Source organism: Crocodylus siamensis, chromosome 4, assembly GCF_052110815.1.
Source record: "Crocodylus siamensis isolate JL-2025a chromosome 4, ASM5211081v1, whole genome shotgun sequence".
In the NCBI taxonomy this organism is placed as follows: domain Eukaryota; kingdom Metazoa; phylum Chordata; order Crocodylia; family Crocodylidae; genus Crocodylus; species Crocodylus siamensis.
In genome coordinates this window covers 13,303,588-13,326,990 of record NC_143398.1, presented here as the reverse complement: position 1 = coordinate 13,326,990, position 23,403 = coordinate 13,303,588, and the positions used below count along the sequence as shown (strand labels likewise).

Sequence of the window (23,403 nt, the reverse complement as noted above, 5' to 3'; positions counted from 1 at the left end):
TTGTAATAAACAAATAATCGGGTGGCGGGGGAAGGTGCCAGTCCCAAAAAACCTTCTGTCCTCAGCCCCTCAGCCTGCTGCTTCATCAGTGTTGGGAAAGCGACATCTGACATGGAGCTGCTCCACGCACCGCGGTCCAAGCAGAGACGGGAGGCAGAGTCTGTGGTCTTCATCTTGGCTCTGACGCTGATATGCCCCACAGACTTGACCAGGTCACCTACCCCCCCACCTCACTGTCTTCTAATAATCCTCAATACATGTACAGTCTGACTGCGAAGAGGAAATAGTTTCTGCAAAGAGTTATGAATTAAGCGATGAAATGTCAGGCACCCTGCAACTCAGTTATCTGGAATGTATTTGGCAGTATTGTCCGAGGTTTGCCTTGCTAAACATGGGGGTTTGGTCTCTGTTTCTGGCCCAAATAAATTTGAATGCATGGCATGCCTTCTGGGTTTTTGGTTGTAACCATGCTGGTCTAAGGACATAGGCAGGCAAGGGTCTTTGGGTAGATGCGATATCTTGTATTAGACCAACAGACTAGTTGGAAAAAAAGTTCTTTGCAAGCTTTTGGGCACAATTGCCCTTCTTAAGGCATTGGGAGACTGCTGGTCTGAGACTCCAAGGAATGAAAGAAGAGTAAACGAGTGACAGGATGTCAGTGAGAACGTAATTTTCTCACATTCTCACTGTCACACTTTTAGCTTCTTTCATTCCTTCGAGTCTCAGACCAGCAGAGTCTCCCAATGCCTGAAGAAGGGCGATTGTGCCCAAAAGCTTGCAAAGAACTTTTTTTCCAACTAGTCAGTTGGTCTAATAAAAGATATCACATCTACCCAAAGACCCTTGCCTGCCTATGACATGCATCCTGCAATCACTGACTTTTCAAAAAAGTCCATTTTACTTCCTCCCGCTCCCTGTTTTGCTGGAGGCAAGTTGGTTTCACTTTGCTACATCAATGAGGTGCGCTGATTTGTTGAGTCAAACGCCAACTCTCTGAAAGTGGAGCTGCAAGCACCACGGTTTATCATACTCCAGTCGCTTGCCCATAACGGCGGCGCCGTTCAGCTGTTTCATGACACGCACAAAAAATCCAAAAAAAAATCAGACCTTCTGTCTGCAGACATTTTGCATCTCAGTGAGCAATTTTTCACATAAACACCTCTCAGTCTGTTTGGATTAGGCTTCCTATATTGACCCGTTAATACGGAATTAAAGAATGGCAGATCTCTCCCAGAAAGGGAAATTCAAACCTCAAAACCCTAAGGCATCTCCCCTCCCCCGGCTCTGATCTTCAGCATGAGCGGACTGGAGCAGCGCTATTGCCCTGCATTCAGATGCAAAGATAGCTGAAAGGACCATTATTTCATATTTACATAACATTCGTACTGAGCAATTTGATATTTTCTTTTTCTTCCAAGTGCACAAAATGGGTTAAACAATTGGTGCCTGATCTGTTGGCAGAACCAAATTGACGAGAAAGGAATGGTAAATGGCTGACAGTTCAGTATTTTATGCACAAAGCCCATGGAAGCAAGAAAAATTATAGGACATAAGCAATCATGGTGTAATGTACTGACTAATGCATGTGGGTATATGTGCGTGCTGCTGGCCTCTAGTAGATAAGAGCCTGCCACTGAATAATGTGTTTTTCCAGCCTATATGTTGGGAGCTCAAAGGTCTGGTGTTTCATTTCCAGTGCTGTCTGTCTTGGCATTCCTATACACCAGTGGTTGTCTACATTTTTAGACTGGCAGTACCACTTGTTAGGCTCAAGGCACCCCTCGGAAAATGCCAGTTCTTAGTTTTAATTCCCTCATTGACTATGGAAAAAGAATACAGGATGTTTTCTGTTGGAAAGAATTAAAAAAGACCAAAACAGGTCAGAATTTTTTTTTTATGCTGTGGATTCTTGGGTGCTTCTTGTGAACCGTGTGTGCAGACCTAACAGTGGTAAGCATCCTGTGTCACCCCTGAAAGTATCTCGGGGCACTTCACAGCACCCTGGCTGAGAAGCAGAGCTATCCACCCCGCGCCATGGAGTCAGGACACTGCACTTATGATTTAGATGCTGATTCTGAATACACCATAGTATAAATAGCTGGTTTTTACTGTAAACAGGGGCAGCTTCGCTTCCTCAGGGAAATGGAGTCAAAAGGAGAAGGGGAATTGTGTGGGAACTCCCCTATGGCACTTTTATTTTCATCCAGCACCGCTCAGTGGACCAAAGTTTCAGGGAGCCTTCATCCAGCCAAAAAGCATGGCAAGGTGTTTGCTTGCGTGCCGGTCACTGCTGCTTTATGGATAGTTTGGGGAAGAATTGTTCTATATTAATGCAAATTGCTCTCTTATCTGCATCACTTCCCCAGTCCATGGAGCAGCTCTGCTGCATGCCCAGGTTGCAAATCTCTTGCATCTCAGATAGAGAGATACAAAGAACTCTCCACCCCCTTCCCCTTTGGTTTTTGGTAAACTGGGCTTCAGGAGTGCTCAGACATGACACTTTGGCCAGAAGTGGGCCTTGGATTTCTAAACAGGGAAGAGTTGAGTTTAGTGCAGCCTGATTAGATGTGTTCAGCCTCTCCTAGGTTTGTGTGACTGCCATGTGTCTGGTTTATATGTTAAAACATCATAAAATATTAAACTGCCTGCTTCCCAGATTTTTCAGAGTTTGTCCGTCTACCCGCTGCTGAGAGGTGGGGAAGTGCAGGGCCTGCGATGGCTTTGGATAGGTTTATATGACAGTTGATAAAACAAAAGATATATTCTGTGTGCATCTGCATTGATGGATGCATGCCGACAACTTCTAACACGGTACCATCTGTTCCTTATTCATGGCACCACTGGACTGTGGAGGCATAATCTCTCAAATTCAACTCTTTCTAAACTTAATGGGAAAACCCACACTGAGAAGCAAGTTTCCTTGCCAGAAGTTGGCTGATGTTCTTTCCACAGGGAAAACGCACGGCCATGGAATTTCTCAGCTAATACTGCCTTCTTTTTATGCCGAACATGACATAGCTTCGATACCAAAAATCCTGTTTCTCTGCCAGGTGAAGAATAATTCATTTAGCCATTTCCTGATTTTCAAAGTAAACCCAGGCTCTGATTTTAACCCAGACCTCAGTCTGGCCTGTAAAGCAGCAGGCTCACATAACAGAGCTTCCAGCTGTGCCCACTAAGATGTCTTACTGGCATAAAGGGAAAGAAGCTGCTCACTTTCTTGGCTGGACATGATTTCTCCTAGGTTGGATCTGAGATAAGCTTGTAGGGTAGATGTGGGGCCGTGCACTGTTACATCCCGTAATCCAACTTTTCTGAGGCAAGAGGACCATGGTCTCCAGGGTTGCTGGCCTGTCCCCAGTTATGAGCATCACATTAACTTTAACATAAGTGTTACCAACAGAACTGGACAATGTTTTTTAAGATTCATTTTTTATTCTTTAATTGAAAAAAAAATGTAAAAGATTGGAAACTTTCAATTTTGTAATGCATCCGTATGTTCAGTGAAGATGGAAAATGAACTGTTTTGCCCTCATTTTGCTTTTGGCCCCATTTTAGTGCCCTTCTTCTCCCCTTTTTTACCTCTACTTTTCAGCAACAGAATAGAAATAAAAAAGATTCAGAAAGAACACAGGAGATGAGGGAAGGGAAAATTGAGAGAAATAAACAATACTTGGAAATGTTCTCAGTGTTGAACAAGAGAAGACTCATTCCCCTAGGAAACTTCTGGACCAAAAATATGTCCATCCTTTATAAAATGTTTTATATTATTTTGCCATTTTATTTTTTTTTACTATCTCTAAAGCAAAAGGGAGCCGAGAGGAGCATGGTTCCCCACTTCCAAACTTGAGTATGATGGGTATTCCCCCACACTTCCCCCTCTTTGGCACAATAGTGTTATTTCTGCTCACTTCTCCTTTTACATTTGTCTTGTCCTTCTGTAACTCTTTTTTACATGACTAAGTCACCTTCACATCCAGTTAAAGAGACACCTGTATTATATTATGCATCCATAGATAAAGGCACCATACAGAAGGATGCATCGCACAGTGAAGTTAATTCATCATTTTTGACAAATCCGACTTTAAAATGGACCCTAAAACAAGTATAGTTCACCTCTGCATGAAAGATCTATTCCCGCTGTTCTCACTAGCACATACACCAGCTCTAGCCAGGGCACTGGGGATATTATCAGGGGATTCAGTGTCCGCCCAATTGACATTTCTTTATATGACCTGAAAATGCTTTGATCAAGCCAGCTTTGTGTATAGAAGAATGATCTGGGCAATTCTCTGATCATCTACACATCATATTGTGCTGTATTTACTAGTCCTTCAAAGCAAAAGGAGATGTAGGCATTAGGCATCTCAAAATAGAGACCAGTAATTTCCTTTTTTTTACATTCAAGATAACCTTTTTTTATGACCCTTGACATAAAATCCCTCTATCCTGCCTTTGCTTTTTATGCTAGTCCAATAGTAATATTGCCTGAGAATGAAGAAACGAGTCAAGACTTCAGGATTTGGTCTATAGACATTACATTTTGTTTTTCAGAAGAGCTAAGCATCCACGCCTGCAGCCAAAGTCCATGAGAGTCATGCTCGCTGTCTCTGCAGATTGGAGCAGAGAAATGGGAAAGACTCCTTGGCTCCCCACACGCGGCCAGTGCAGGGTTGTTCTGTCTAGCTCATTGCTTATTCTGTCCCTCCTTGGTTTACAGCTCCTTACCAGCATGTTCCCCCTTATAATTAGTAAGATGAGTAGGTCCTTGCCTGCCTCTGGATTTTGCTTAGTTGCATCTAAGCAGCATTTCCCCAGCACGCAAGCTGTGTAGGGGGTTGATTGCTCCCAGGCTGCATGAACCCTGGTTAAAGCCCAGCCCCAGCCATGCGTTCATTTTGTTCCTTGCTATCGAGGCAGAAATGCTTTGCTGCTGCAGCGCATTAAACAGCATTTCAAATAAACCCTTCTGACATTGCCCAGAGCATGCTGAGGGGCATTTGGGTTTTTGTGTTAATAAGGAGGCAGTCCCTAATGAATTCCCATCTGCTCTCCTTTCCCAAGGGGCAGAAGGAAAAGCTAGAATTGCTCTGCGCTGCCAGATCTGGTTTGAATTTCCAGAGGAGGTTACCATTATATTAGCCCGTCAGAATTCCCTTGAATGACATATTCATGCCGTTCTCTCTGTCTAATGGCTTTGTTTCTAACGAGACCCTCACCGAGGCATCTAGGTGCCATGCTTTTGTACTCTACAGAGCTGTGACTGTCACAGGTGCTAACAGCCCTATGTACAATGCATCCAGAGCAAATCTGTGCAGCTGCAGAGGGAAGAAGTGGGGACGACAAATGGGAATCCGGCTCACAGCATACTGCCGTGCAGAAGGGACTTGGGGACAGGATGCAGAGTAGCTGGGAATAGTTGGTTGTTGGGACATCAGTACACGTGCTGGATCCCACAGCTCTTCCACACCTGGACGGGGAGCACTGGTGCCAAATGAAGGCTATCCCATCCCAGCTTGGGAGGAAGGATTTTTTTTCCCCTCCTCCAGCTCAGACTGGGCTGGGACCAGGTTCTGGGCCAGGGCAATTTCTATATAGTAGTGAGAGGTCAAAGCTTTTTCTTTGCTTAGCGTGCATTATCTTTGTCCTGGCCTTATAAATAGGTGTCATGTGGAAAGCAATGCTGGAAGAACAGCACTTGTACCACCATCCCTCATCCCACAAACCAGTCTTCAGGCCTTGTAGCTCCAGCTTCAGGATGTCCACTGACCAGTCTTGGCCCAGGTATGGCCCAGCCATCTGCGGCTATGGGGGTTGGATGTTTCCCACAATCCTTTGCACCAGCTGAACTTGTGCGTACACCGCATAAAGGATCCTGGGGACTTGCTATCCCCGAGGCTGTTCCCTCAGCTGTGTGGGTCTCAGAGGAGTGGGTGGGAAGGAAACAAAAAAGCCATTGATGTAAAAGGTTGCCACGTGCTACTACAGAACTTGTCCCACATCTGTGAGGGTTGGACCACTTTTGGACCCCTCTTGCACTCCTGATTTGCATCCCTGTGACTGGGCATTGCCTTTTTGAGCCCAGCGCCACCAGCATTCACAGCAGCTTCCCCCGTGCTATCGGACTAGCCACGTCTTCCTCCATGGGTCTGAGGCAAGGGTTTTATTAATGCAAAAAAAATATCCCTGTGGAAAATTAAGCCCAGAAATTAATAATGAATTAAAATAATATTCCACTAACCTCAGTAATGAGCTCTTTGTCTGTGTAGCTCATGCAAAAGGAGGCCATGGCTCATCCATTCCCATCCTGAACTGCGGTCAGCCGAATTGTTCGCTGTCAGTGCTGGTGTCTCCCCTGAGAAGGGAATATAGGCTGCCACTTTGTTTGTCTCTGCCAGAATTTGACTGCCCCTTTTTACAACAAGGTGGACCTCTCCTTCACACAAAGGAGTTCATGGCAGCTAGAATGGGAGCCCCTCGCCACCCCTCGGGTGCTCCTTCCCCATTCCTTCTCTGTCCCGGGAAGGAAGACGCTCATCCCACAGCCCCCAAAAGGACAATAACTTTGCGCAGCGGATGCATGGCTTAGGATGGCAGTGGGAAATAATCTTGAAGGGGACCAACAGGACTTAACATCACAGTCTTAAGCCTCTTCAGGGAGGCTGGGTCAGTAATTTACCTGGTGCGGAGCCAGCACTGGCATGGGTTATCCCCTCTTATCTGATGCAGCACACTTTTCGAGAGGCCTGCCCGCATACTGGAGGCAAGGATCCTTCACCCATCCTGCTTCCCATGTTGCAGGCAGCAGTCAGGCAGGAAACTGCTTGAGCCAAGGATGTCTTTTGTTGGGAAATGCAGACTGTACAGAGTAGCACGCAAGGCACTTACGCACTGGTGCATCCTCAGAGGGTGACTTCACATGCTGTATCCATCAGATGTCCCTGCGCCACAGCAGCAGTGAGCAAATGCTTTGTATGTCACAGCTGTGAGGAGAATGGGTGGTGCTCCTGGGACCACCCCACTAGAGACCTGCCCCTGTGGGATGCTGTTGTACTGAAGGCAGGCAGCACCCAGCCTCTTGAGGGATCGGCGGTCGTGCTTATTCCGTGTCATTTATTTCCTTCTCCTTTTTATTCCCTCGTCCTAGTGACATACGAATCTGAAGCCTCCAGCTATGCCTGAGAGGTTGGAACATGCTGCTGTTGGCTACAAAGGACCAACTCACAGAATCATAATGAATCCTAATGTATTGTATGGGATGTGAAGTTACCAATAAAATCATAAATGCAACCTCCGAGTTATGAGGAGTACTGGTCACCTTAACACAGACACACGCATACGCTCACTCATTCAAACCCATGTAGCATAGTGTATAGTAGCTGCTGTAGTGACTGTGAGAGCACTGGTGTTAGTATATCTCCCTGTCCAAGGCCCTGGAGCCTGCTGTCAATGGTCAGCTTCCTTCAAGGTGATGTCTTCTGCAGAAGGGGGTCACCTGCTTGTCCTTCTGTCTCGGTAGGTCAGGTGCTGGATGAGAGGGCACTACTGAGGGTCACGCGTCACTGCCTTTTATCCCTTTCTGGCAGACTCGTGTGATTCCCCAGCATCATCTTGGCTGCCCAATGTGGAGGTCGCTGTCCCACGTGGGTCTTGAGTAATGCATGACAGCTGTTAGTCACAGGGGTCTCTGCCTGCTGGTACCCAAAGTTTCGGAAGTCCACCCTTGACTTATTGACTTAATGGCTGTATTGTTACGGGTTACAGGAATAGTCAGTAGGGTGGGTGCTCAGTTCCAGGAATCGATTCCTTGGCTTGATTAGCCTGAAATGGCTTGTAAAGTTTTGTAGCGCTAAGTTTCTCTGTCTAGGTTATTGTCAACAGCCAGAGGCTCTTGCTTTGTCTTCAGTTATCTACTGATTCATCATACATACTGGCATTCACTCAAGGGGGACCAGCCCAGTATAGCAGATTTTATCACTTTACTATTATAATTTCAATGCAGTGTTTTTAACAATGGTCCAGGGTGTAACTTCATTCTACGGGGAATACATTCCTTAAGGGTTTAAAAGTATAAAATATACAAAATACCATGGTAAAGATGAGACAGATGAAGTATTAATAAAAAAATGCACTGTGACAAATATATAAAAATGCAGTGTGAGGTAGTGAGGATCAAAGGCTACTGGGGACAGTAAGTGAGTTAGGTTAGCACCAGGATATCTTTACAGTCTTCGAAGTCGATATTTTAGTTTTTTTGTTTTCTTTAGTGACGCTGAGCTTAATTGATATGTAGATGTAGTTTGTAGGTTTTTCCTACAGCTTTCTGGCTTGCTCTGAGCCTTACCACACCCATGCAATGAGTGTGCTAGGTCTCTGCCAATACTTAGAAGGAAAAAGAAATGCACAAAATAGGTGGGGCAGGCAAGAAGGGGCCTCTTGTTACACTGCAACATGTCATACATGTTCCTCCCCCCCTAAATGAGTGCAGCCGGGCTGAGTCTGATGTCTGGCTTCCCCACTCTCCAGCATAATTGCTCATTTGTCAAACATCTGAATCACAGCAGAGCAGTTCTTACCAGTCTGTGCCAGCTGCAGGGCACAATGCCGCAGTATATGCCATTGTTGCGAGATGGAGTTCACCTGGCCTCTGTCAGTGGCCACGGCTGCTCAGACGATGCTGTCATTGTGTGCGTGGTTTGTAAGGTCAGAACTGATTCATCTGGAAACACAAAAGCGCTCCCCCTCTCCCTATGTCCCCCTGCCTCTTAATGATGGCTGGTTGAATACAACTTGGAGCGCTGCTCTCCACAAATGCCCCTGCTCAGACAGGAATGGAAATAATCTAGTTTTTAAAAGTAACCAGGAGAAGACAGTGATATGGGGCTCGCATGACTAGAACTCAATGAGATGAAATTGTGCCACTTATGCAACTCTGGCCAGCTATTTCTGCAACCACGGGGCTGGCCTGGTGACATATTTGGTACTCTGGTGTCCTTGCCCTCATAATGTCCAACCATCTCACAGTCGTTAATGGATTTTATCCTCACAAGATGAAGTAGGGAATCATGGGCTTCCTTTACCAGCTGGAAAGCATGGAGATGAAGAGCTCTCCTGCATCACTTCAGTGCTGTTCCCAGGAGCGTGGCCACCGAGGACAGCTGCTATACAAGTGCCCACTGCTGAAAATGACGTTACATTGCTGCTTTAGAGCAGCCCTGGCCATGTACCAGTACAAACACCCAAGCCAAAGACATGAGGTCCCAGTGGCTTTAAAGCAACTACATTGCCCCATTTTTTGAGTGTTGCTGCAGGCTGAGGAGGGGCACATGGACCAGATGCTGTGCTTCCTGGTGTCAGGCCTGAGTGTGGTGTGTAAGTGGTATATACCATGGGTAGGCAACTGCTAGCACACATGCATGTGAAGGCATTTTGCTTGGCTCGTGCACCTCAGGATAGGTGGCGGGGAAGCCATGAGGGGCCTGATCTTTGTTGTGGCAGTGCCACCCCAGCCGCCTTTTCATCATCCACCTTGGGGTACATGTGCACCCACTACCAGCAGCAAGTCAGGCTAGGCTCCATGGACCCTGCTTGCAGCCTCCCCTTCACCTGCTGCGAGCAGCCCAGGCACCATGGTGGGTGGCAAGGGCCTGCCCAGAGGTCGGGCTGGCTGTAGCAGGCAGCCAGGAGGCTGCAAGTGGCTGCACGGGGGTCTGCAGGGGACTAGTCCAGCTCATTGCTGGTGGTGGGATCACACGTGCCTCGAGGTGGACAGCAGAGAAGGGGCTGGGGCTGCACTGCCACTACAAGAATGATCCCCTTGTGGTTTCCCTGCCCCTGGCATGCCAACATCTTACAAGTTGAGGTTGCGGGTGTTTTTGGCACTGCCCAAAAACATTGCAGACCCCTGTTGTAGACTTAGATGCTGTAAGTGATTTGGCCAAGGTCCTGCATACGATATCTGATTCAGAAACTAAGCTTGGGTCTCTTGAGACTCACTTTAGTTTCCTATCCACTAACATATCCTTCCAATCCAGTGGCTCAGGCTTTGTTCAAACACTAGGAACAAACTGTTCCAGCTGCAGAAGGGTCTAAGCATGATAACAGTTGTTGTTTCTCTCCTTGCATGCCTAGGTACCACAATCAAGAATCAAGGCCCCACAGTGCCAGGTGCTGCATAGACAAATAACAAAATAATCCTTTGTTATCCAAGTGTCAGTTAGGATGTAACAGGTGGATGAAACAGGCAAACTAGGTGGGTAAGAAGGTGAGGTAGCATTAAATGTGCACAGGTTGGCATAAAAACAAGTGTTGCTGAGTGCCATCTGCCTCACTGGTGCCAGGTGGTAGTGGGTGGAAGTAAGCATTTAAGAGGATGAGGCGATGGTCTTAGGGATTTTGGCCGGAGTTGAGGAATAACTAACTTGGTTGCATTTAATGTGGATCCTCAAGAAATCCATTTCTGAGCACTTGGAGGAGAAGAAGGTGATTAGGAACCGTCAGCATGGGTTCACCAAGGGCAAATCATGCCTGACCAACCTGATTGTCTTCTATGATGAGGTGACTGGCTCTGTGGATGCAAGGAGACTGATGGGTGTGGTATACCTTGATTTAGCAAGGCTTTTGATACGGTCTCTTACAGCATTTTTGCAGACAAGCTAAAGAAGTATGGGCTGGATAAATGGACTGCAAGGTGGACAGAAAACTGGCTGGAGCATCAGGTTCAGAGAGTCAATGGCTCAATATCTAGTTGGCAGCTGGTATCAAGTGGAGTGCTCCAGGGGTTGGTCCTGGGGGCAGTTTTGTTCAATGTCTTCATCAACAACTTGGAAGATGGCATAGAGTGTACCCTAAGCAGATGACACCAAGCTGGGAGGAGTAGTAGATATACTGGAGGGTAGGGCTAGGATTCAGAGTGACCTAGACAAATTGGAGGATTGGGCCAAAAGGAATGGCATAAGGTTCAACAAGGACAAGTTCAAAGTCCTGCACTTAGGATGGAACAATCCCATGTGTCACAGGGTTTAGGCTCCCGGAAAGAAAGAGCAGCAGCTGACGCCCACGTACCAAGTACCCTTTGCAGCAGCATCAAACTCACATCAAACTCAAAGCTTACAGGGTTTCCACAGGGCATGCACAAGGCAGCCCTGGCTCAATAAAAGGACCACCCTCTGAATCATAGGAAAGACCTTGTTCACCATATGGCTCTATCTAGCATTGGCTTTTTTGTTTAAAACTCCCACCGCTGCAGTACTAAGATTATCACAGAGAGATAAGGGAAGCAGCAGACCAAGTCTTAAGGTCTTATGGCTGGAAGTCTAACCAGGAACACCCCCAGGAATGGAGATTCTCTAGGCTTCTGTAGAGATTTTTCAATTGTCCATGTTTTTATGTTTTCCGTAATATTTAAGCTAAATCTCCAAGCAGCAGTGACTCTGATATCTGCCATAAAGATCTCTCCTTGACCAATGAAAATAGTTAATCCCATCCTCTTCAGAACTTCTCTGTGGACAGATTATCAGCTGTGTCTGCCATCAGCTATATATTCTTCAGACTTGCCTTGCCTACTCACTTATCCTTCTATGATAATCCTATTTTATACTAGAGATTTATATTGAAGGAAGTGTAAGAAGTATATGAGGCTTGACCCCACTGTTAATTGTTTTTCCTTCTTGTTTTCCAGCCAAAGCTTTTGGCCAAGGAGCTGCTTGACCTGGTGGCATCTCATTTCAACCTGAAGGAGAAAGAATACTTTGGCATTGCATTCACGGACGAAACGTAAGTGTCATGGCGGAAAGCACCGGGAAGCATAAAAAGCCTGCCTGCCCATCTTCCAGGCAGAAGGGCCAACACATAGGCCTGTGCACTATTTATGTCCCTAGCCCAGGCCTGGTGGGACATGGGGCTAATGTGAGATTAAGGTAGCATATGCATTAATCTCATTACTGGCCCTTCATACAATGTTGGGTGTCACTTACTGTGAGTTAACTGTTGCCTGAGATGCAAGGAGACATGAGCAGTCCCTTCCTAGTCAGATGTTGACAGAGCCCTTGTCTTTGACATTGGCAGAAGGTCATCTTATGCTGTCGTGGTCTTCAAATCCAGTTGCCACTTCACAATCATTACTGGTACGGCAGAATGGTATAATTAACATGTTAACAGGATTGTGCTCTCAGGCAGGTTTAATGCTAATGACAAATGAATAGAGGGGTAGAGAAACATCTTTTTCAAATTACACTGGGTAATTTCAAGAACTGTTAGGTCTTAGATAAAGGAAAAGGGGAGGGGGAAGAGATGAAAAGCTCCAAAATTTAATATTAAGTCCAGACGTTTGTGAATAATAACATTTTGTGTAAATGTTGGGATTTGGCCTTCCCCAGCAGTTCTGTGACATTTTGTGATGGTGCTGGAGAACTGGACCACGTAGCAGACTCCTCACAGCTCTGTTGGCTGTCATCAGCTTGATGTTTTATTTTCTACAACCTCTGTGGTTATATCAAAATACTACCTTTCATTTTAAGAAAAGGAGGTTCACAGCCCACATAATTTTGGACACAACTTGAAAACAAGAGTTCTTAAGCTTCATAAGCCAGAAAGCAAATAAATACTTCACACAGGGTTTGTCTACATGTGCATTTACACTGGTTTAAATTTACTGTGCAGTAAATTACTGTGCAGTAAGTGGGACTAGGCCGGCGTCTACACTTGCAGGTGTTAAAGCGCATTAACGCTATGTGTGGACTGATTTGGGACTCAAGTTAGTCACAAGTCAGTCCACACACACAGTGTTACTGCACAGTAAGGTGTCTACATGTGTGTTACTGTGCAATAACTAATTGGGTGTGAATTTGATATGTGCATGATGCAGGTACCAAATTTATGCTGAAGTCGGTGTAAGTCACCATATATACTGTGCAGTATGGGCATGCCCATGTAGATGCGTGCCTGTACTATGCAGTAATTTTGTGCACATGCAGACACACCCACTAGGTAGTCAGAGAGAGGCCATAACCACTGCTTAGCATATTATCTCCTTGTTAGCTTGTGTTCCCTGCCTCCATCCGGCACCTCCCTGTGTTTTCTGTAGAATTAGATTGTAAAAGCCTGAGGGAAGAGACTGTGTCTGGGGTATGTGTTTGTATGTAGATGAGCACAAACCTGATTTCTGATTGAGAAACCCCCTGGGTTTTACCACAAGACAAATAATACAAAGGTACACGTATTATATGTAATGTCATGATTTTTTTTGCCAATAGCATGGCTTGGGGTTGGCAAGCCTATTACCACTGGCCAGCCCAATTTCACCATCCCAGGTGAAGTGCTAAAAAGTGAGCAACATGAATAGTTTATTAAATGAGACAGGGGAAGATAGTGTACACATATATAACGTGCATACACACACACATCGATGTAGGTGCACTGAGGTGGGCATGTACAGATCTGCCACCTTCTAGCCTGTCCCCCTGCCCAAACCACCTCTCCATTATAAGGGAAGGAGCCCTCGTAGAGCACAGCTGTCCAGCTTGCATTGGAAGCCCTCATCCAAATGCATGGCTTTACTAGCAATGGGACGCTCATGCTTAAAGTGGTACATGTGCAAGATGGGACTGCCTGTGGGAAGACCCAGAGCACACAGCCGACAGGGAACCTCCTCAGCCTGGGACAGGTTTGTAGATGGAAAGTTACTGTGGCAAAAGGAGAGCCCTGTTCCCTGGGTGTTTTCTCTCAGCATGTCATGCCGAGGGGAGCTCCAGCTGGGATCTGAGGTGGTGAGGCACTCTGTGCACGCTGCCTGAGGGGGAAACGGAGCCAAAGAGGCCCAGCTGTTTCCATTTGTTCTCAGCAGTGACACTAGTTACAAAGGAAAATGCCTGGCAAGCCCATTGGCACGCAGCCAGTCCCACAAGAAAGTGGAGTCACATCATATACCCAAGGGGGTGCAGAAATAAGAGGCATTGTGAGCATGGAGAGGGGGCAAAGATGATTTGCTAGTGACCATGTATAGTTCCAGAAGGGGCATTTACTTCAGACACCCTGGGAAAAGTAGCTTAACAAAAACCAAGTGGGAGTAAAGCTCCTTGGTAGAGAAATGCAAGAAACTGATAGAAGGTCAAAGGGCTTGAAATTTTTGGTACCCAGGTTGTAGCCGTATTGGTCTAGAGGAAAAGACGATCAGAACTAGTGGCAGAGGTGATATCTTTTATTAGACCAACAAGATTTTTGCAAAAACAGTTCTGTAATTGCAAGCTTTCGAGCACAAACACCCTTCATCAGGCATTGGAGAACAGATTGTAAACGTTCTCCTGGGTAGAAACTTTTGGAGCATCTGAAAGGCAAGTGGCATGGTCTGTCTGATCCCAGATTGGGACTGAAGTACTGAGATCCTAGCCTAATTGGTAGGCCACTCACTGTCCCTCAGAAAATCCCAAATAATTTAAGTGAGGCTTTTGGACGACTACCGAAATTATCACTAGTAGGTACAGCATATTTTCCCAACATCTGCTTTAACAGAATTTTGTCCATAGGTGACACAACCTGTGAAATATAGGAACTATTTTATACAGTTGAACACATCCAACAAAGTAGTTAAAGCATTACACCGGGACCTGGAAAGTCTGGGATCAATTCTTCACTCTTCCACAGACTTTCTGTTTGCCTTTTGGCAAGTCCTTTAATCTCCCTATACTTGCATGTTCCACCTCTAAAATGAGGATCAGCTTTTTAAATAACATTTCTTCCCTACACTATTAATAATAGAAAAAGGGTAGGAGGGTCTGTTTTTCACTACATGTCTGTAGAGCGCTTTGCACAATAGGGCAGTGGTATTGGTTGGGGACTTCAAGCAGCTTCTGGAATACTAATAGGAACGATTTAATTCAGAACGTTTCTGTGACACTACGGCAGGAGATTTATCTAGTTTTCCTCACGGATGCAATATCTCTGACTCTGGGTGCTCACGTCCTTGAATGGAACTTGTATACACCAGCTAAGACAGAGCAGGTCTCGTTCATAAATATATTCTGAGCTTGGCTTAGCTGCAAGTTTAGAAAAAGAAAAAAACCCACTGAAGTATTAAATCAATTCTTCAATTTAAGAGTAAAAGCTCTATGAGAGTAATTTATTTAAAAATGATTGGGACTGGGGATTTCCATTCATTAGTGCACTGTATCATGACAACCTGAGAAGAAAATCAATAGGAACAACCTTTGCGTTGGCGACTTAATAGCTTCTTGTGATAATATAGGGCCATTACTGCATTCAGCATGACTAAAATTAGATTGTGAGACTGTGATGGGGAAAAGAATAACACGTCTTATTTTAATGATCATAGGAATGTGTTATAGCGTTAGCAATGAACTGAGGGGCCACAGGTCAAATGGTGACCTCTGTATGGCAGGGTGGATGCGTGGGGCCAAATTCCCAACCCCTGCATAAATCCAGAGAATTAGGAATTAGCCTGATTGGAGAGGAATGGTGGCCTTATAATTGAGACGTGGAGAAATGGAGCAATTTTAACTCATCCGGTTATGAATCTTCACTATCCCTTCTTCCTTCTGACATCGATTTGGAAATTTGTGGAAGTAAAATCAGTTTTGCAGTGGCTGAAATTCAACTTCTCTTCACCTCCCCAGGGCTGTGCCAATGTCAAGGCTGTAAACAGCTCTGTTCCACCTTGTGCTCAGGATCAGGGATCATTCACCACCTGCCTTGCAAGCCCTGGGTTAATTTCTTCCTCCTCTGCTGTTCCCCTTTTCTTTCTTGCAGGGCCATTGATACCACTGGACTCTGGATGAAGCCTGCACTCTCTTTGCAGAGCTGATCCAGCAAAGCAGTCAAAGCCTCTTCAGCTAAGTTATGTAGGCTAAAAATGTGTAAAGGATCGCTGCTTCAGCATCTGGGCATAACCCAACCCTCTAGGAAGAAATCATCTCAGCCATCCAGTCCTGACCAGCATCAGAGCTGGATTTGGGGACTAAACTGTTGTTATTTATGTTACAGCACTGCTAGAGACTGTGCTATAAATCACATGGTAAGAAATGGTTCCTTCGCCAAAATCTAAAGTCTAACTGAGCAATACAAACGATAGGAGGGAAACAGAGAACCGGAAAGGTGGGCCGACTTGTGCACCGTCACTCAGCAAATCAGTAGTAGAGCCAAGAATAGGCCCAGATGACTCGATCTCAGTTTAGTGGCTTCTCCAATGGACTGTGATGCATCTCTGTAATGAAGTACTGATCCATTTTAGCAGTTCCTACATTACAATGAATGCCTGGGCCTTATGCTGCCTCCCAAAGGTATTTCCATCAAAGGGAAAGTTAATTTTAATGTGGGAAGGTTAAGGGAAGGTTAATTTTAATGTGTTTTTTTTTTCCCTATAATAGTTGATGGAAGCTAGAATAGTCCATATTTAATCCTTACTCAAAGACAACAACAGGAGCTTGGTTTAGATGGGAGGTGAATCAGGCTATTAATCCAAGGATATCAAATATCTTTAGAAATACTAATACATGTAGATAGACTTATCAGAAAACTGGACACTAACTAGCAAATGTCTACATCCCAATCCACCTTGAGGCAGTGTGTTCATTGACATGCTGTTTTCTGCTGCACAGGGGGATAAGAGAAAACAGAAACTATTGCATACAATTGACAGCACTGAGCCAATGAACCAGAAGCCATACCCAGCCTATGTAGTAAATGTAGCCAATTTCTGTTTGCTAAAAGCAATTACACATTTGTTATTGGTCCAACAATTTAACTTCAACCTGGCTATAAACAACAAAAAAATGATCAGGCTGTCATGGTACAGCCTGTTGGGTTTGCACCATTGCTGATGTGAATACTTGGATGTAAATTCGTAAATGGCAAAATCAATGGAGTTAATGAAGACAAAAGCCGTTATATGCCTCTTAAGTTCAACTGTGCTGGAGAAGCATCTCCAGGCAGGAAAATTTCAAGAGGATCTCACTGCAACCCATCAGTGAGAAAACAGTCATTAAGATTATTAGACAGCTAGGGTTAATTGTGATCCCTTTAATCGTGATGAATAGCTTCTAACTCCGTGAGTTGTCCCATTGAGGACAGTGGGACAGCTTCTTCAGTGAAGAGCTGTGCAGAGTAATGATACTGGAAACTGGCCCCTAGACAAAGCATGTGTATTAGGTAGCAGATGGTAATGACTGTTCGCTGCTGCTGCTTTGAACACATCAGAGCGGATGTGCCTTGGAAAACACAAGAAGTAGTGACCTACATCAGTCAACGTCCTCATAGTCCACTTTAAGTGGTAGTTGCACAGGCTGAGCTATTACGTCTTTGCAGTAAGATAATAATAGTTCCCTGTACAAGGTGCAACAGTGACCTCTTTGCAGTTGGGTACCTTAGAAATAAGCATGTTAAAAATCCCTGGATGCACCAGCATTATGACTGGTTCTCCTGCCTTCTTGATGACTTTCTCTCATCCTATTTCTGCTTCTTTATTACTCATAGAGTTATAATTAGAGCACCACAAAGGTACTATTACCGGTAAATAAATGACAATATATTACTGTTTAGAGGTGATTATGTGAGACAGTTGCTTAAGCTAACAAGCAGATTGACAATCAGCTGCTTCCCTTAGCAGATCAATGAGTCTTTCCAAAAATGAAAAAAAGTAAGCGACTTCTTAAAGTGAGTGGCTGTCCTCTCTACCTTAGCGCTTTCCACCATTGGTGGGAATGACAGCATCTGCAAGGCAGACTTGTATGTATGTTCCCCTTGAATAAAGACATGATTTTTCAGCTCGCTGATTAGTGCTTTGTCAACACATTGGCCTGATCTCTCACTGTAGTCATAAGTGTGTAATGCCATCAGCTGCTTTCAGTACTACTAACCCCAGCCATATAGACACAGCTGGACAAAGCCAGTTCAGGGATACAATGTCTTCTTGGCTTTGGCTTCTTCTTGCTTTTGACAGTGGTATGCCCACAAGCCCTCTTAGGTTGTATGCTTGTTTTTAAGCATGAGTTTAAGTAGGAATACATAATCTGGTCTGATTTCAACCTGCTTGTATGCTATGGCTTCTAAAGTCTGATATGAATTTCATTGCTATTGGGTTCATAATATCCCACATGAGAGACAACGTGGGGAAAAGGGACCACTTGTGAGAAAAATGAGCAAGTAAAGGTCAAAATATGCACAAGTGACTAATCATTTTGGATGCCTCTATTTTTGTTCTGAGTGCCCAGTTTGGGCCAGATTGGTCCGGATCTAAATGGGCCTCCTTTTTCAGGAGGTGCTGAGTCTCCATCCTCTAAAACTCAGACCCTTAAAAATGACTCAACGTAGGCACCCAAAAAATAGAAACATCTACAGCTACTAACAGCTATGGAAAGTCTTGGCCATTTCATTTATACTGTAGATGGAGACCCCCTTGAGATAGCCAGGCTTTTGGTACATTCTTTCATTCCTAATAACAGTTCAGGCTTCCCTTTAGCTAAAAAAAAATGTTCAAAATTAAGTTAACCTTGAGGAAAACCACACAAGTCTAAACCACAGGAAAAGGAAGATTTAGAAACTTGAACTGGGTTTGCAGGGCAAATGCTTATAATTAAAGAAGAAAAGTTTGAAACCCCTCAAATTGCACGAAGTTCACAGATCTCCATTGCCTGGCTCATAGCTGTAAGATGAGCAGGGAACTGAAGGCAAAATCAGTATGCAAGCTCTAAGTCAGGGGTGGGCAAAGTCCAGCCCATGGGCCAGATCTGGCCTGCAGCGGACTCCATTTCCCAGCAGCCCCTGTGCGGTAAATCGTGGCTCTGCCCTGGCTCCTTGCAGCGGTGACAGCATGGTCCAGAGCCAGGACAAAGCCACAATCCACTACCTGCACACCCCTGCCTGGAGCATTCAGGCTGCAGATCACAGCTCTGCCCTGGCTCCGAACCATGCCGTCAGCACTGCAAGATCCCAGCCTGACCCCGGAGCAGCTCCCCACCCTGCCGTGCACCATGCCAGTGTTGTCACTGACTCAAGTGACCCCTTTGCCTCCTTTGTCCTAGTGATAATCTTCAATCTGGTGCAGAGGAAGGTCGGCCAGCTTAGACTTCAGTGGGAGTTTGGTGTGGAGCCTGCCTAAGTGCTTTTGTAAATCACACTGGGCAACATCTGCACCTTGCTAAATCTGGTCCCCTGAGCCCTACTTTCCTGCCTGTAAAATGGGACAAGCCCAAACAAGACCCTTTGGACTTTTCTTTGTGGCTTTCACAGACTTGATCACAGCTCTTCTACTAGTAGGAGGAAAAACCCCTTCCCAGGGTCACATTCTTCCCTCAGAGGTTACTAGTAACCTCAATCAAAGTCAACAGAGCATCAGAAAGTTATGGACATCACCCATGCAAAATGCTACCAAACGAAAACAATTGGAAAGACTGTGCAAGGTGCAAAATAATGAGCCAGTCCCAGCATGACAGAAGTCCAGAATAAATGTGGCACCATGACTTGTCACAGCATCACATGTGATGATCACATGTGTGTCATAATAGCAGCTTGCCATGACAAGGAGCCAAAGACCCAGTGGCACCTGGATAATTTCCCTGAGATTGTCCCCTCAAGTATATGTGGAGTTTTAGGAGCCTTAGAAGAAGCAGAGGGTAGTCGCCAGGCCACGGCTTCTTCAGGATCTGTAGATAAGGGGACCAGCAAACGTAAAAAGGATCATTCTTGCCGTTGTGCTCTACCAGCTCTCTGCCTCCGCTGGCAACATCCTTCACACAGCTGCATCTTCATAGTCACAGTGTGGGGCCAAGGCAATCGTACAGCATTCCTTCAGCTGATGTTTCCAACTGTAAATGGCACAGAGTCAAAGTGAACAGTGCACGAGAAAGCAGCAGATCTTCAATTTTTACCTTCTCTGCCCTGAGTAGACTTCCAGGAGGGGGCTTGTGTGAGCCCTTACACAGAGCGTAGGGAGGAGAGGAGACAACCACAGAGGTGGCCCCGTGGCTACTCTGATCCCCCCTCTGTCCCCTCCACCTGCAGAAAGAGTGGGAAGGAAGAGGCCCTCAATCACCAGATTTTTTTGTGCACTCTCAAACTCACCAAGTGCCTGATCCTCAACTCACTGCCATCAGCAGTACAGAACTGAGCCCCACAGCAGTTTCAAAGTGCTCAGATAATATAGTCAAGGGCATTGGACAAAAACAAGACACAGAGGTAGTATGTTCCCCTTGGTCTGCGTGGCTGCATGGAGACGTACTTGTGTGATGCTCACCAAGCATCCAGTCCCACACTGCATTTCTGTGTACCATAAAGTACTGTGATGGTGGATGTCACCTACTGTAATACTGTAACATGAGCTACAATGCCCAGAAGCCTCCAGGGACTGGAGGAATGAACTGCAATGTGCACTACAACTACTAGAAGGTGGCAGGGGACAGGAAGCAGGAGCATGGCTCGTGGTGGCACAGAGAGGGAGACAGGTGGCCAGAGAGTCAGAAGGAGTGGCAGAGCTAGGACTGCAAGCTGCAGAAGTGGGGCTCAGACATGGCAGACAGCAATTAAGTATTTTATGGGACCAGAGACTGGTTTGGAGCCCTCCAGAGTTGTGGGCGGGCTTAAGATTCTCAAATGTATATCTCACGGTGTTAGTGTTTTCTACCAGTTACCTCTTCTTGGGTGATTTCACCGTCGCATCACTGTTTTCTTCCCATTACTTAGATCCTGAGTGCATGCAACTCAATGTTAACATTTATTTACCTTTGCCTGTCCCCTTCTCAGCCAGTTGGCTGATGACCTTAATCCTCAGCATCCCTTCTATACAAGTAGAAACTTCCTTTGTCACCTCCCTGTGCCAGTCCTTGGGGTTTTAAGGTTTGGTACAAGAACGTCAGATTGAATGCAAGAGATAAAAGCCCTCCTAAAACTACTGCCTTTACCCTTTTTAGGAGGAAAGCGAGACCTCTGCAAGCCTGGCAGCTACATTCAGCCACTATATTGCTGAATAAATGCCATTTTCAGGATTTAGTATTTCTTTTACAAAAGAACCAATCCGGTAGTCTTCATGGGCTGGGGTTTGGGTCTGCTGTGTGTTCAGGCACAAGTCATTTCATCCCTCTTTCCTCCTGTATCTTTAGGCTGTCAGCTTTTTCAGGGTCGGGGCTACCACTCCCTCTGGATGAAATCCTGGCCCTACTGCAATCAATAGCAAAATTTCCATCAGTGAAGCCCTCACACAAGAGGAGCCTTGGTAAAACTGCCAGTGACTTGGGTGGGACACTAAATATTTATGTGGCATCTAATTCGATGTAGCCTTGACCTCATTACAATACTACTGTAATACAAATAATGGTACTTATATAGTGCTGCACATGCACGCAGCAGCTAACAATATAAGGAATGTGACAACGACCTGAATTCTTGCCTGGGAAGGCTCAGGATGGAAAGACACAAATGGATAAATTATAGAAGAAAGAAATCGAGACAGGTACCATCTAGGCAAGAAGAGAGCAGCATGTGGTAATTGGAGCTGGAACGTTTCATGGAACAGCTGTGTTTTTCAGGAGCGCTCTGAAAAAGGAAAGAAAAAGGCCTGGCAGGCACTGGGAGGCTATTCCAGGCATGCCGGGTGGTAAATAAACTGTCTGAGACTTTATGTGGCTGGGTCTGGCTTTGAGTGAAATATTACAGGCACTGTACAAACTCCTAACAATCAGGATTTTTAATGAAAATCCTGACAGACTTTTAATGACGGAGCCACACCGGGGGAGCTGTAATAAAAAGTGACGCTCTTATCGTTTTGGTGGTCTGTCCTCTCACTCCGTGCTGCCAGCTCTCACCCTGACAGATTGAACTTTTATCTATTAAATACTTGGGCTGAAATGTGGCCAAGATAATATTGCCTCTTTCTGTCAAACATTTTCTGTGCATTTCTCAAGGTTCATACAGTAGCCAAGGGCATACGTCATACATTTTGGTTCCTTTTTTAACACCCTCAGCCCCCATTGCCATGTGCAGCAAGGAGCCTTTGTTCCTAATGAGTGCCTCTTCTCTTCTCTTGTTAGGGGACATTTAAACTGGCTTCAGCTGGACCGGAGAGTACTGGAACATGACTTCCCCAAGAAGTCAGGACCGGTGGTTTTGTACTTCTGTGTCAGGTAAGTGCCCGAGTGCAGGGGGCACAATTAAAATGACCCGTTTCCTAACTGTCCTCAAAGTGAGCTTTTCCATTCTTGTTCTGCTTTTCCTAAGACTCCCGAGAGAGGCAGGCAAACATAATAGCAACTGTTTACTTGCGCATTTTTGGATCTCACTGGGGCTGATTTTTTCCTTCTTCGCAGCAATATAAACCAGGAGCGGTTCTTTTGATGCCGGCAGCCCTGGTGTAATGGGCACTTGGATTCGCTGCAGCATCAGTGGCCACATTGCTGGTGGCATGTTAGCATCTGAGCCAGCAGTGCAGCTGGTATTTTAGCAAACCCTCCTGGGCCTGCACCTAGGGCCAATGTGCCAGTAGGCCCCTTCCCCCTTTGCTATGTTCACAACAGCCCAGACTGGTGAAGTCCCCTTGTTAGAAGTTAATCAGGCGTAACACAGACGTTGGCTTCTCCCAAAGTGACGTTATAGCCCTCAAGACTAACCTAGAGTAAGCAGCTCATTTTCATTCAGTTTGCCAACAGGAACATCATTTGGTGCCAATTGTCACATTGTTTAAACTAATTTATTTAATTTGGACACATTTGTAGTGAAAGACATCTGAGGCTACCAAGTTGTTGCTTTTGTATCCACCCGAGTCACACCTTTTGGTTAGCATCAACCCAAGCTCGAGCTGAACCAGCCACCTGGCAGAAAAATGCCTGTTTCCTCTTCACTGAACTATCCACTTCCTCCAGGTTGCTCTGGTTAATGACAAATGTTGTGTCAGCAAGACACTAAGGGTCCTTGTACATGTGACAAATATTGCTGTAATTTGTTACGTAGCAAACTAAAATACATGAGTTTGCTACCTAAAAACGTAATTTAGATCAAAATACACCAAAGGCATACACTTTTACAAAACATAATCATAATACACCGGCAAATGTGTACACTGTTACGCAATTAAATTGTTAAAAAGGGCAATTAAAGCACTAAAAGGGGCAATTTCATCACATGTACAAGGACCCTATTCCATTAGTGTAACTCCATTGAAATCATGTGTTGTACTCTACACTCTTATGTAATGGAGCATCCAACTTGGAAAAATTATGAGCATTTTGTGGCATTTTGTGGAGCTTAACGATGAAGGTGTGTTATATTCCAAATTGTGAATGTATCTCCTGACAACATGCCAGTGATGAATGTACTCTAAAACCTGTATCTGAACAGAAGGGAATTCAAGCTCTCAAGTTCCACTAACTTCAAAGATCCTTCTTCTTGAGTAATTGTGTGAGCATT

At 45.3% G+C, this 23,403-nt stretch overlaps 1 protein-coding gene across 6 annotated transcripts in view; it reads left to right on the top strand.

Annotated features, from left to right (window-relative positions):
• The window catches only part of FRMD4A (FERM domain containing 4A), a 272,648-nt gene that overhangs the window by 134,844 nt on the left and 114,401 nt on the right, over window positions 1-23,403 (top strand). For all 6 annotated transcript variants that reach the window (XM_090041830.1, XM_090041829.1, XM_090041828.1 and 3 more), the window contains exons 3-4: window positions 11,681-11,775; window positions 22,032-22,124. In XM_090041830.1, the coding sequence (XP_089897956.1) occupies window positions 11,681-11,775; window positions 22,032-22,124 (188 nt within the window). The remainder of the gene's footprint in view (window positions 1-11,680; window positions 11,776-22,031; window positions 22,125-23,403) is intronic.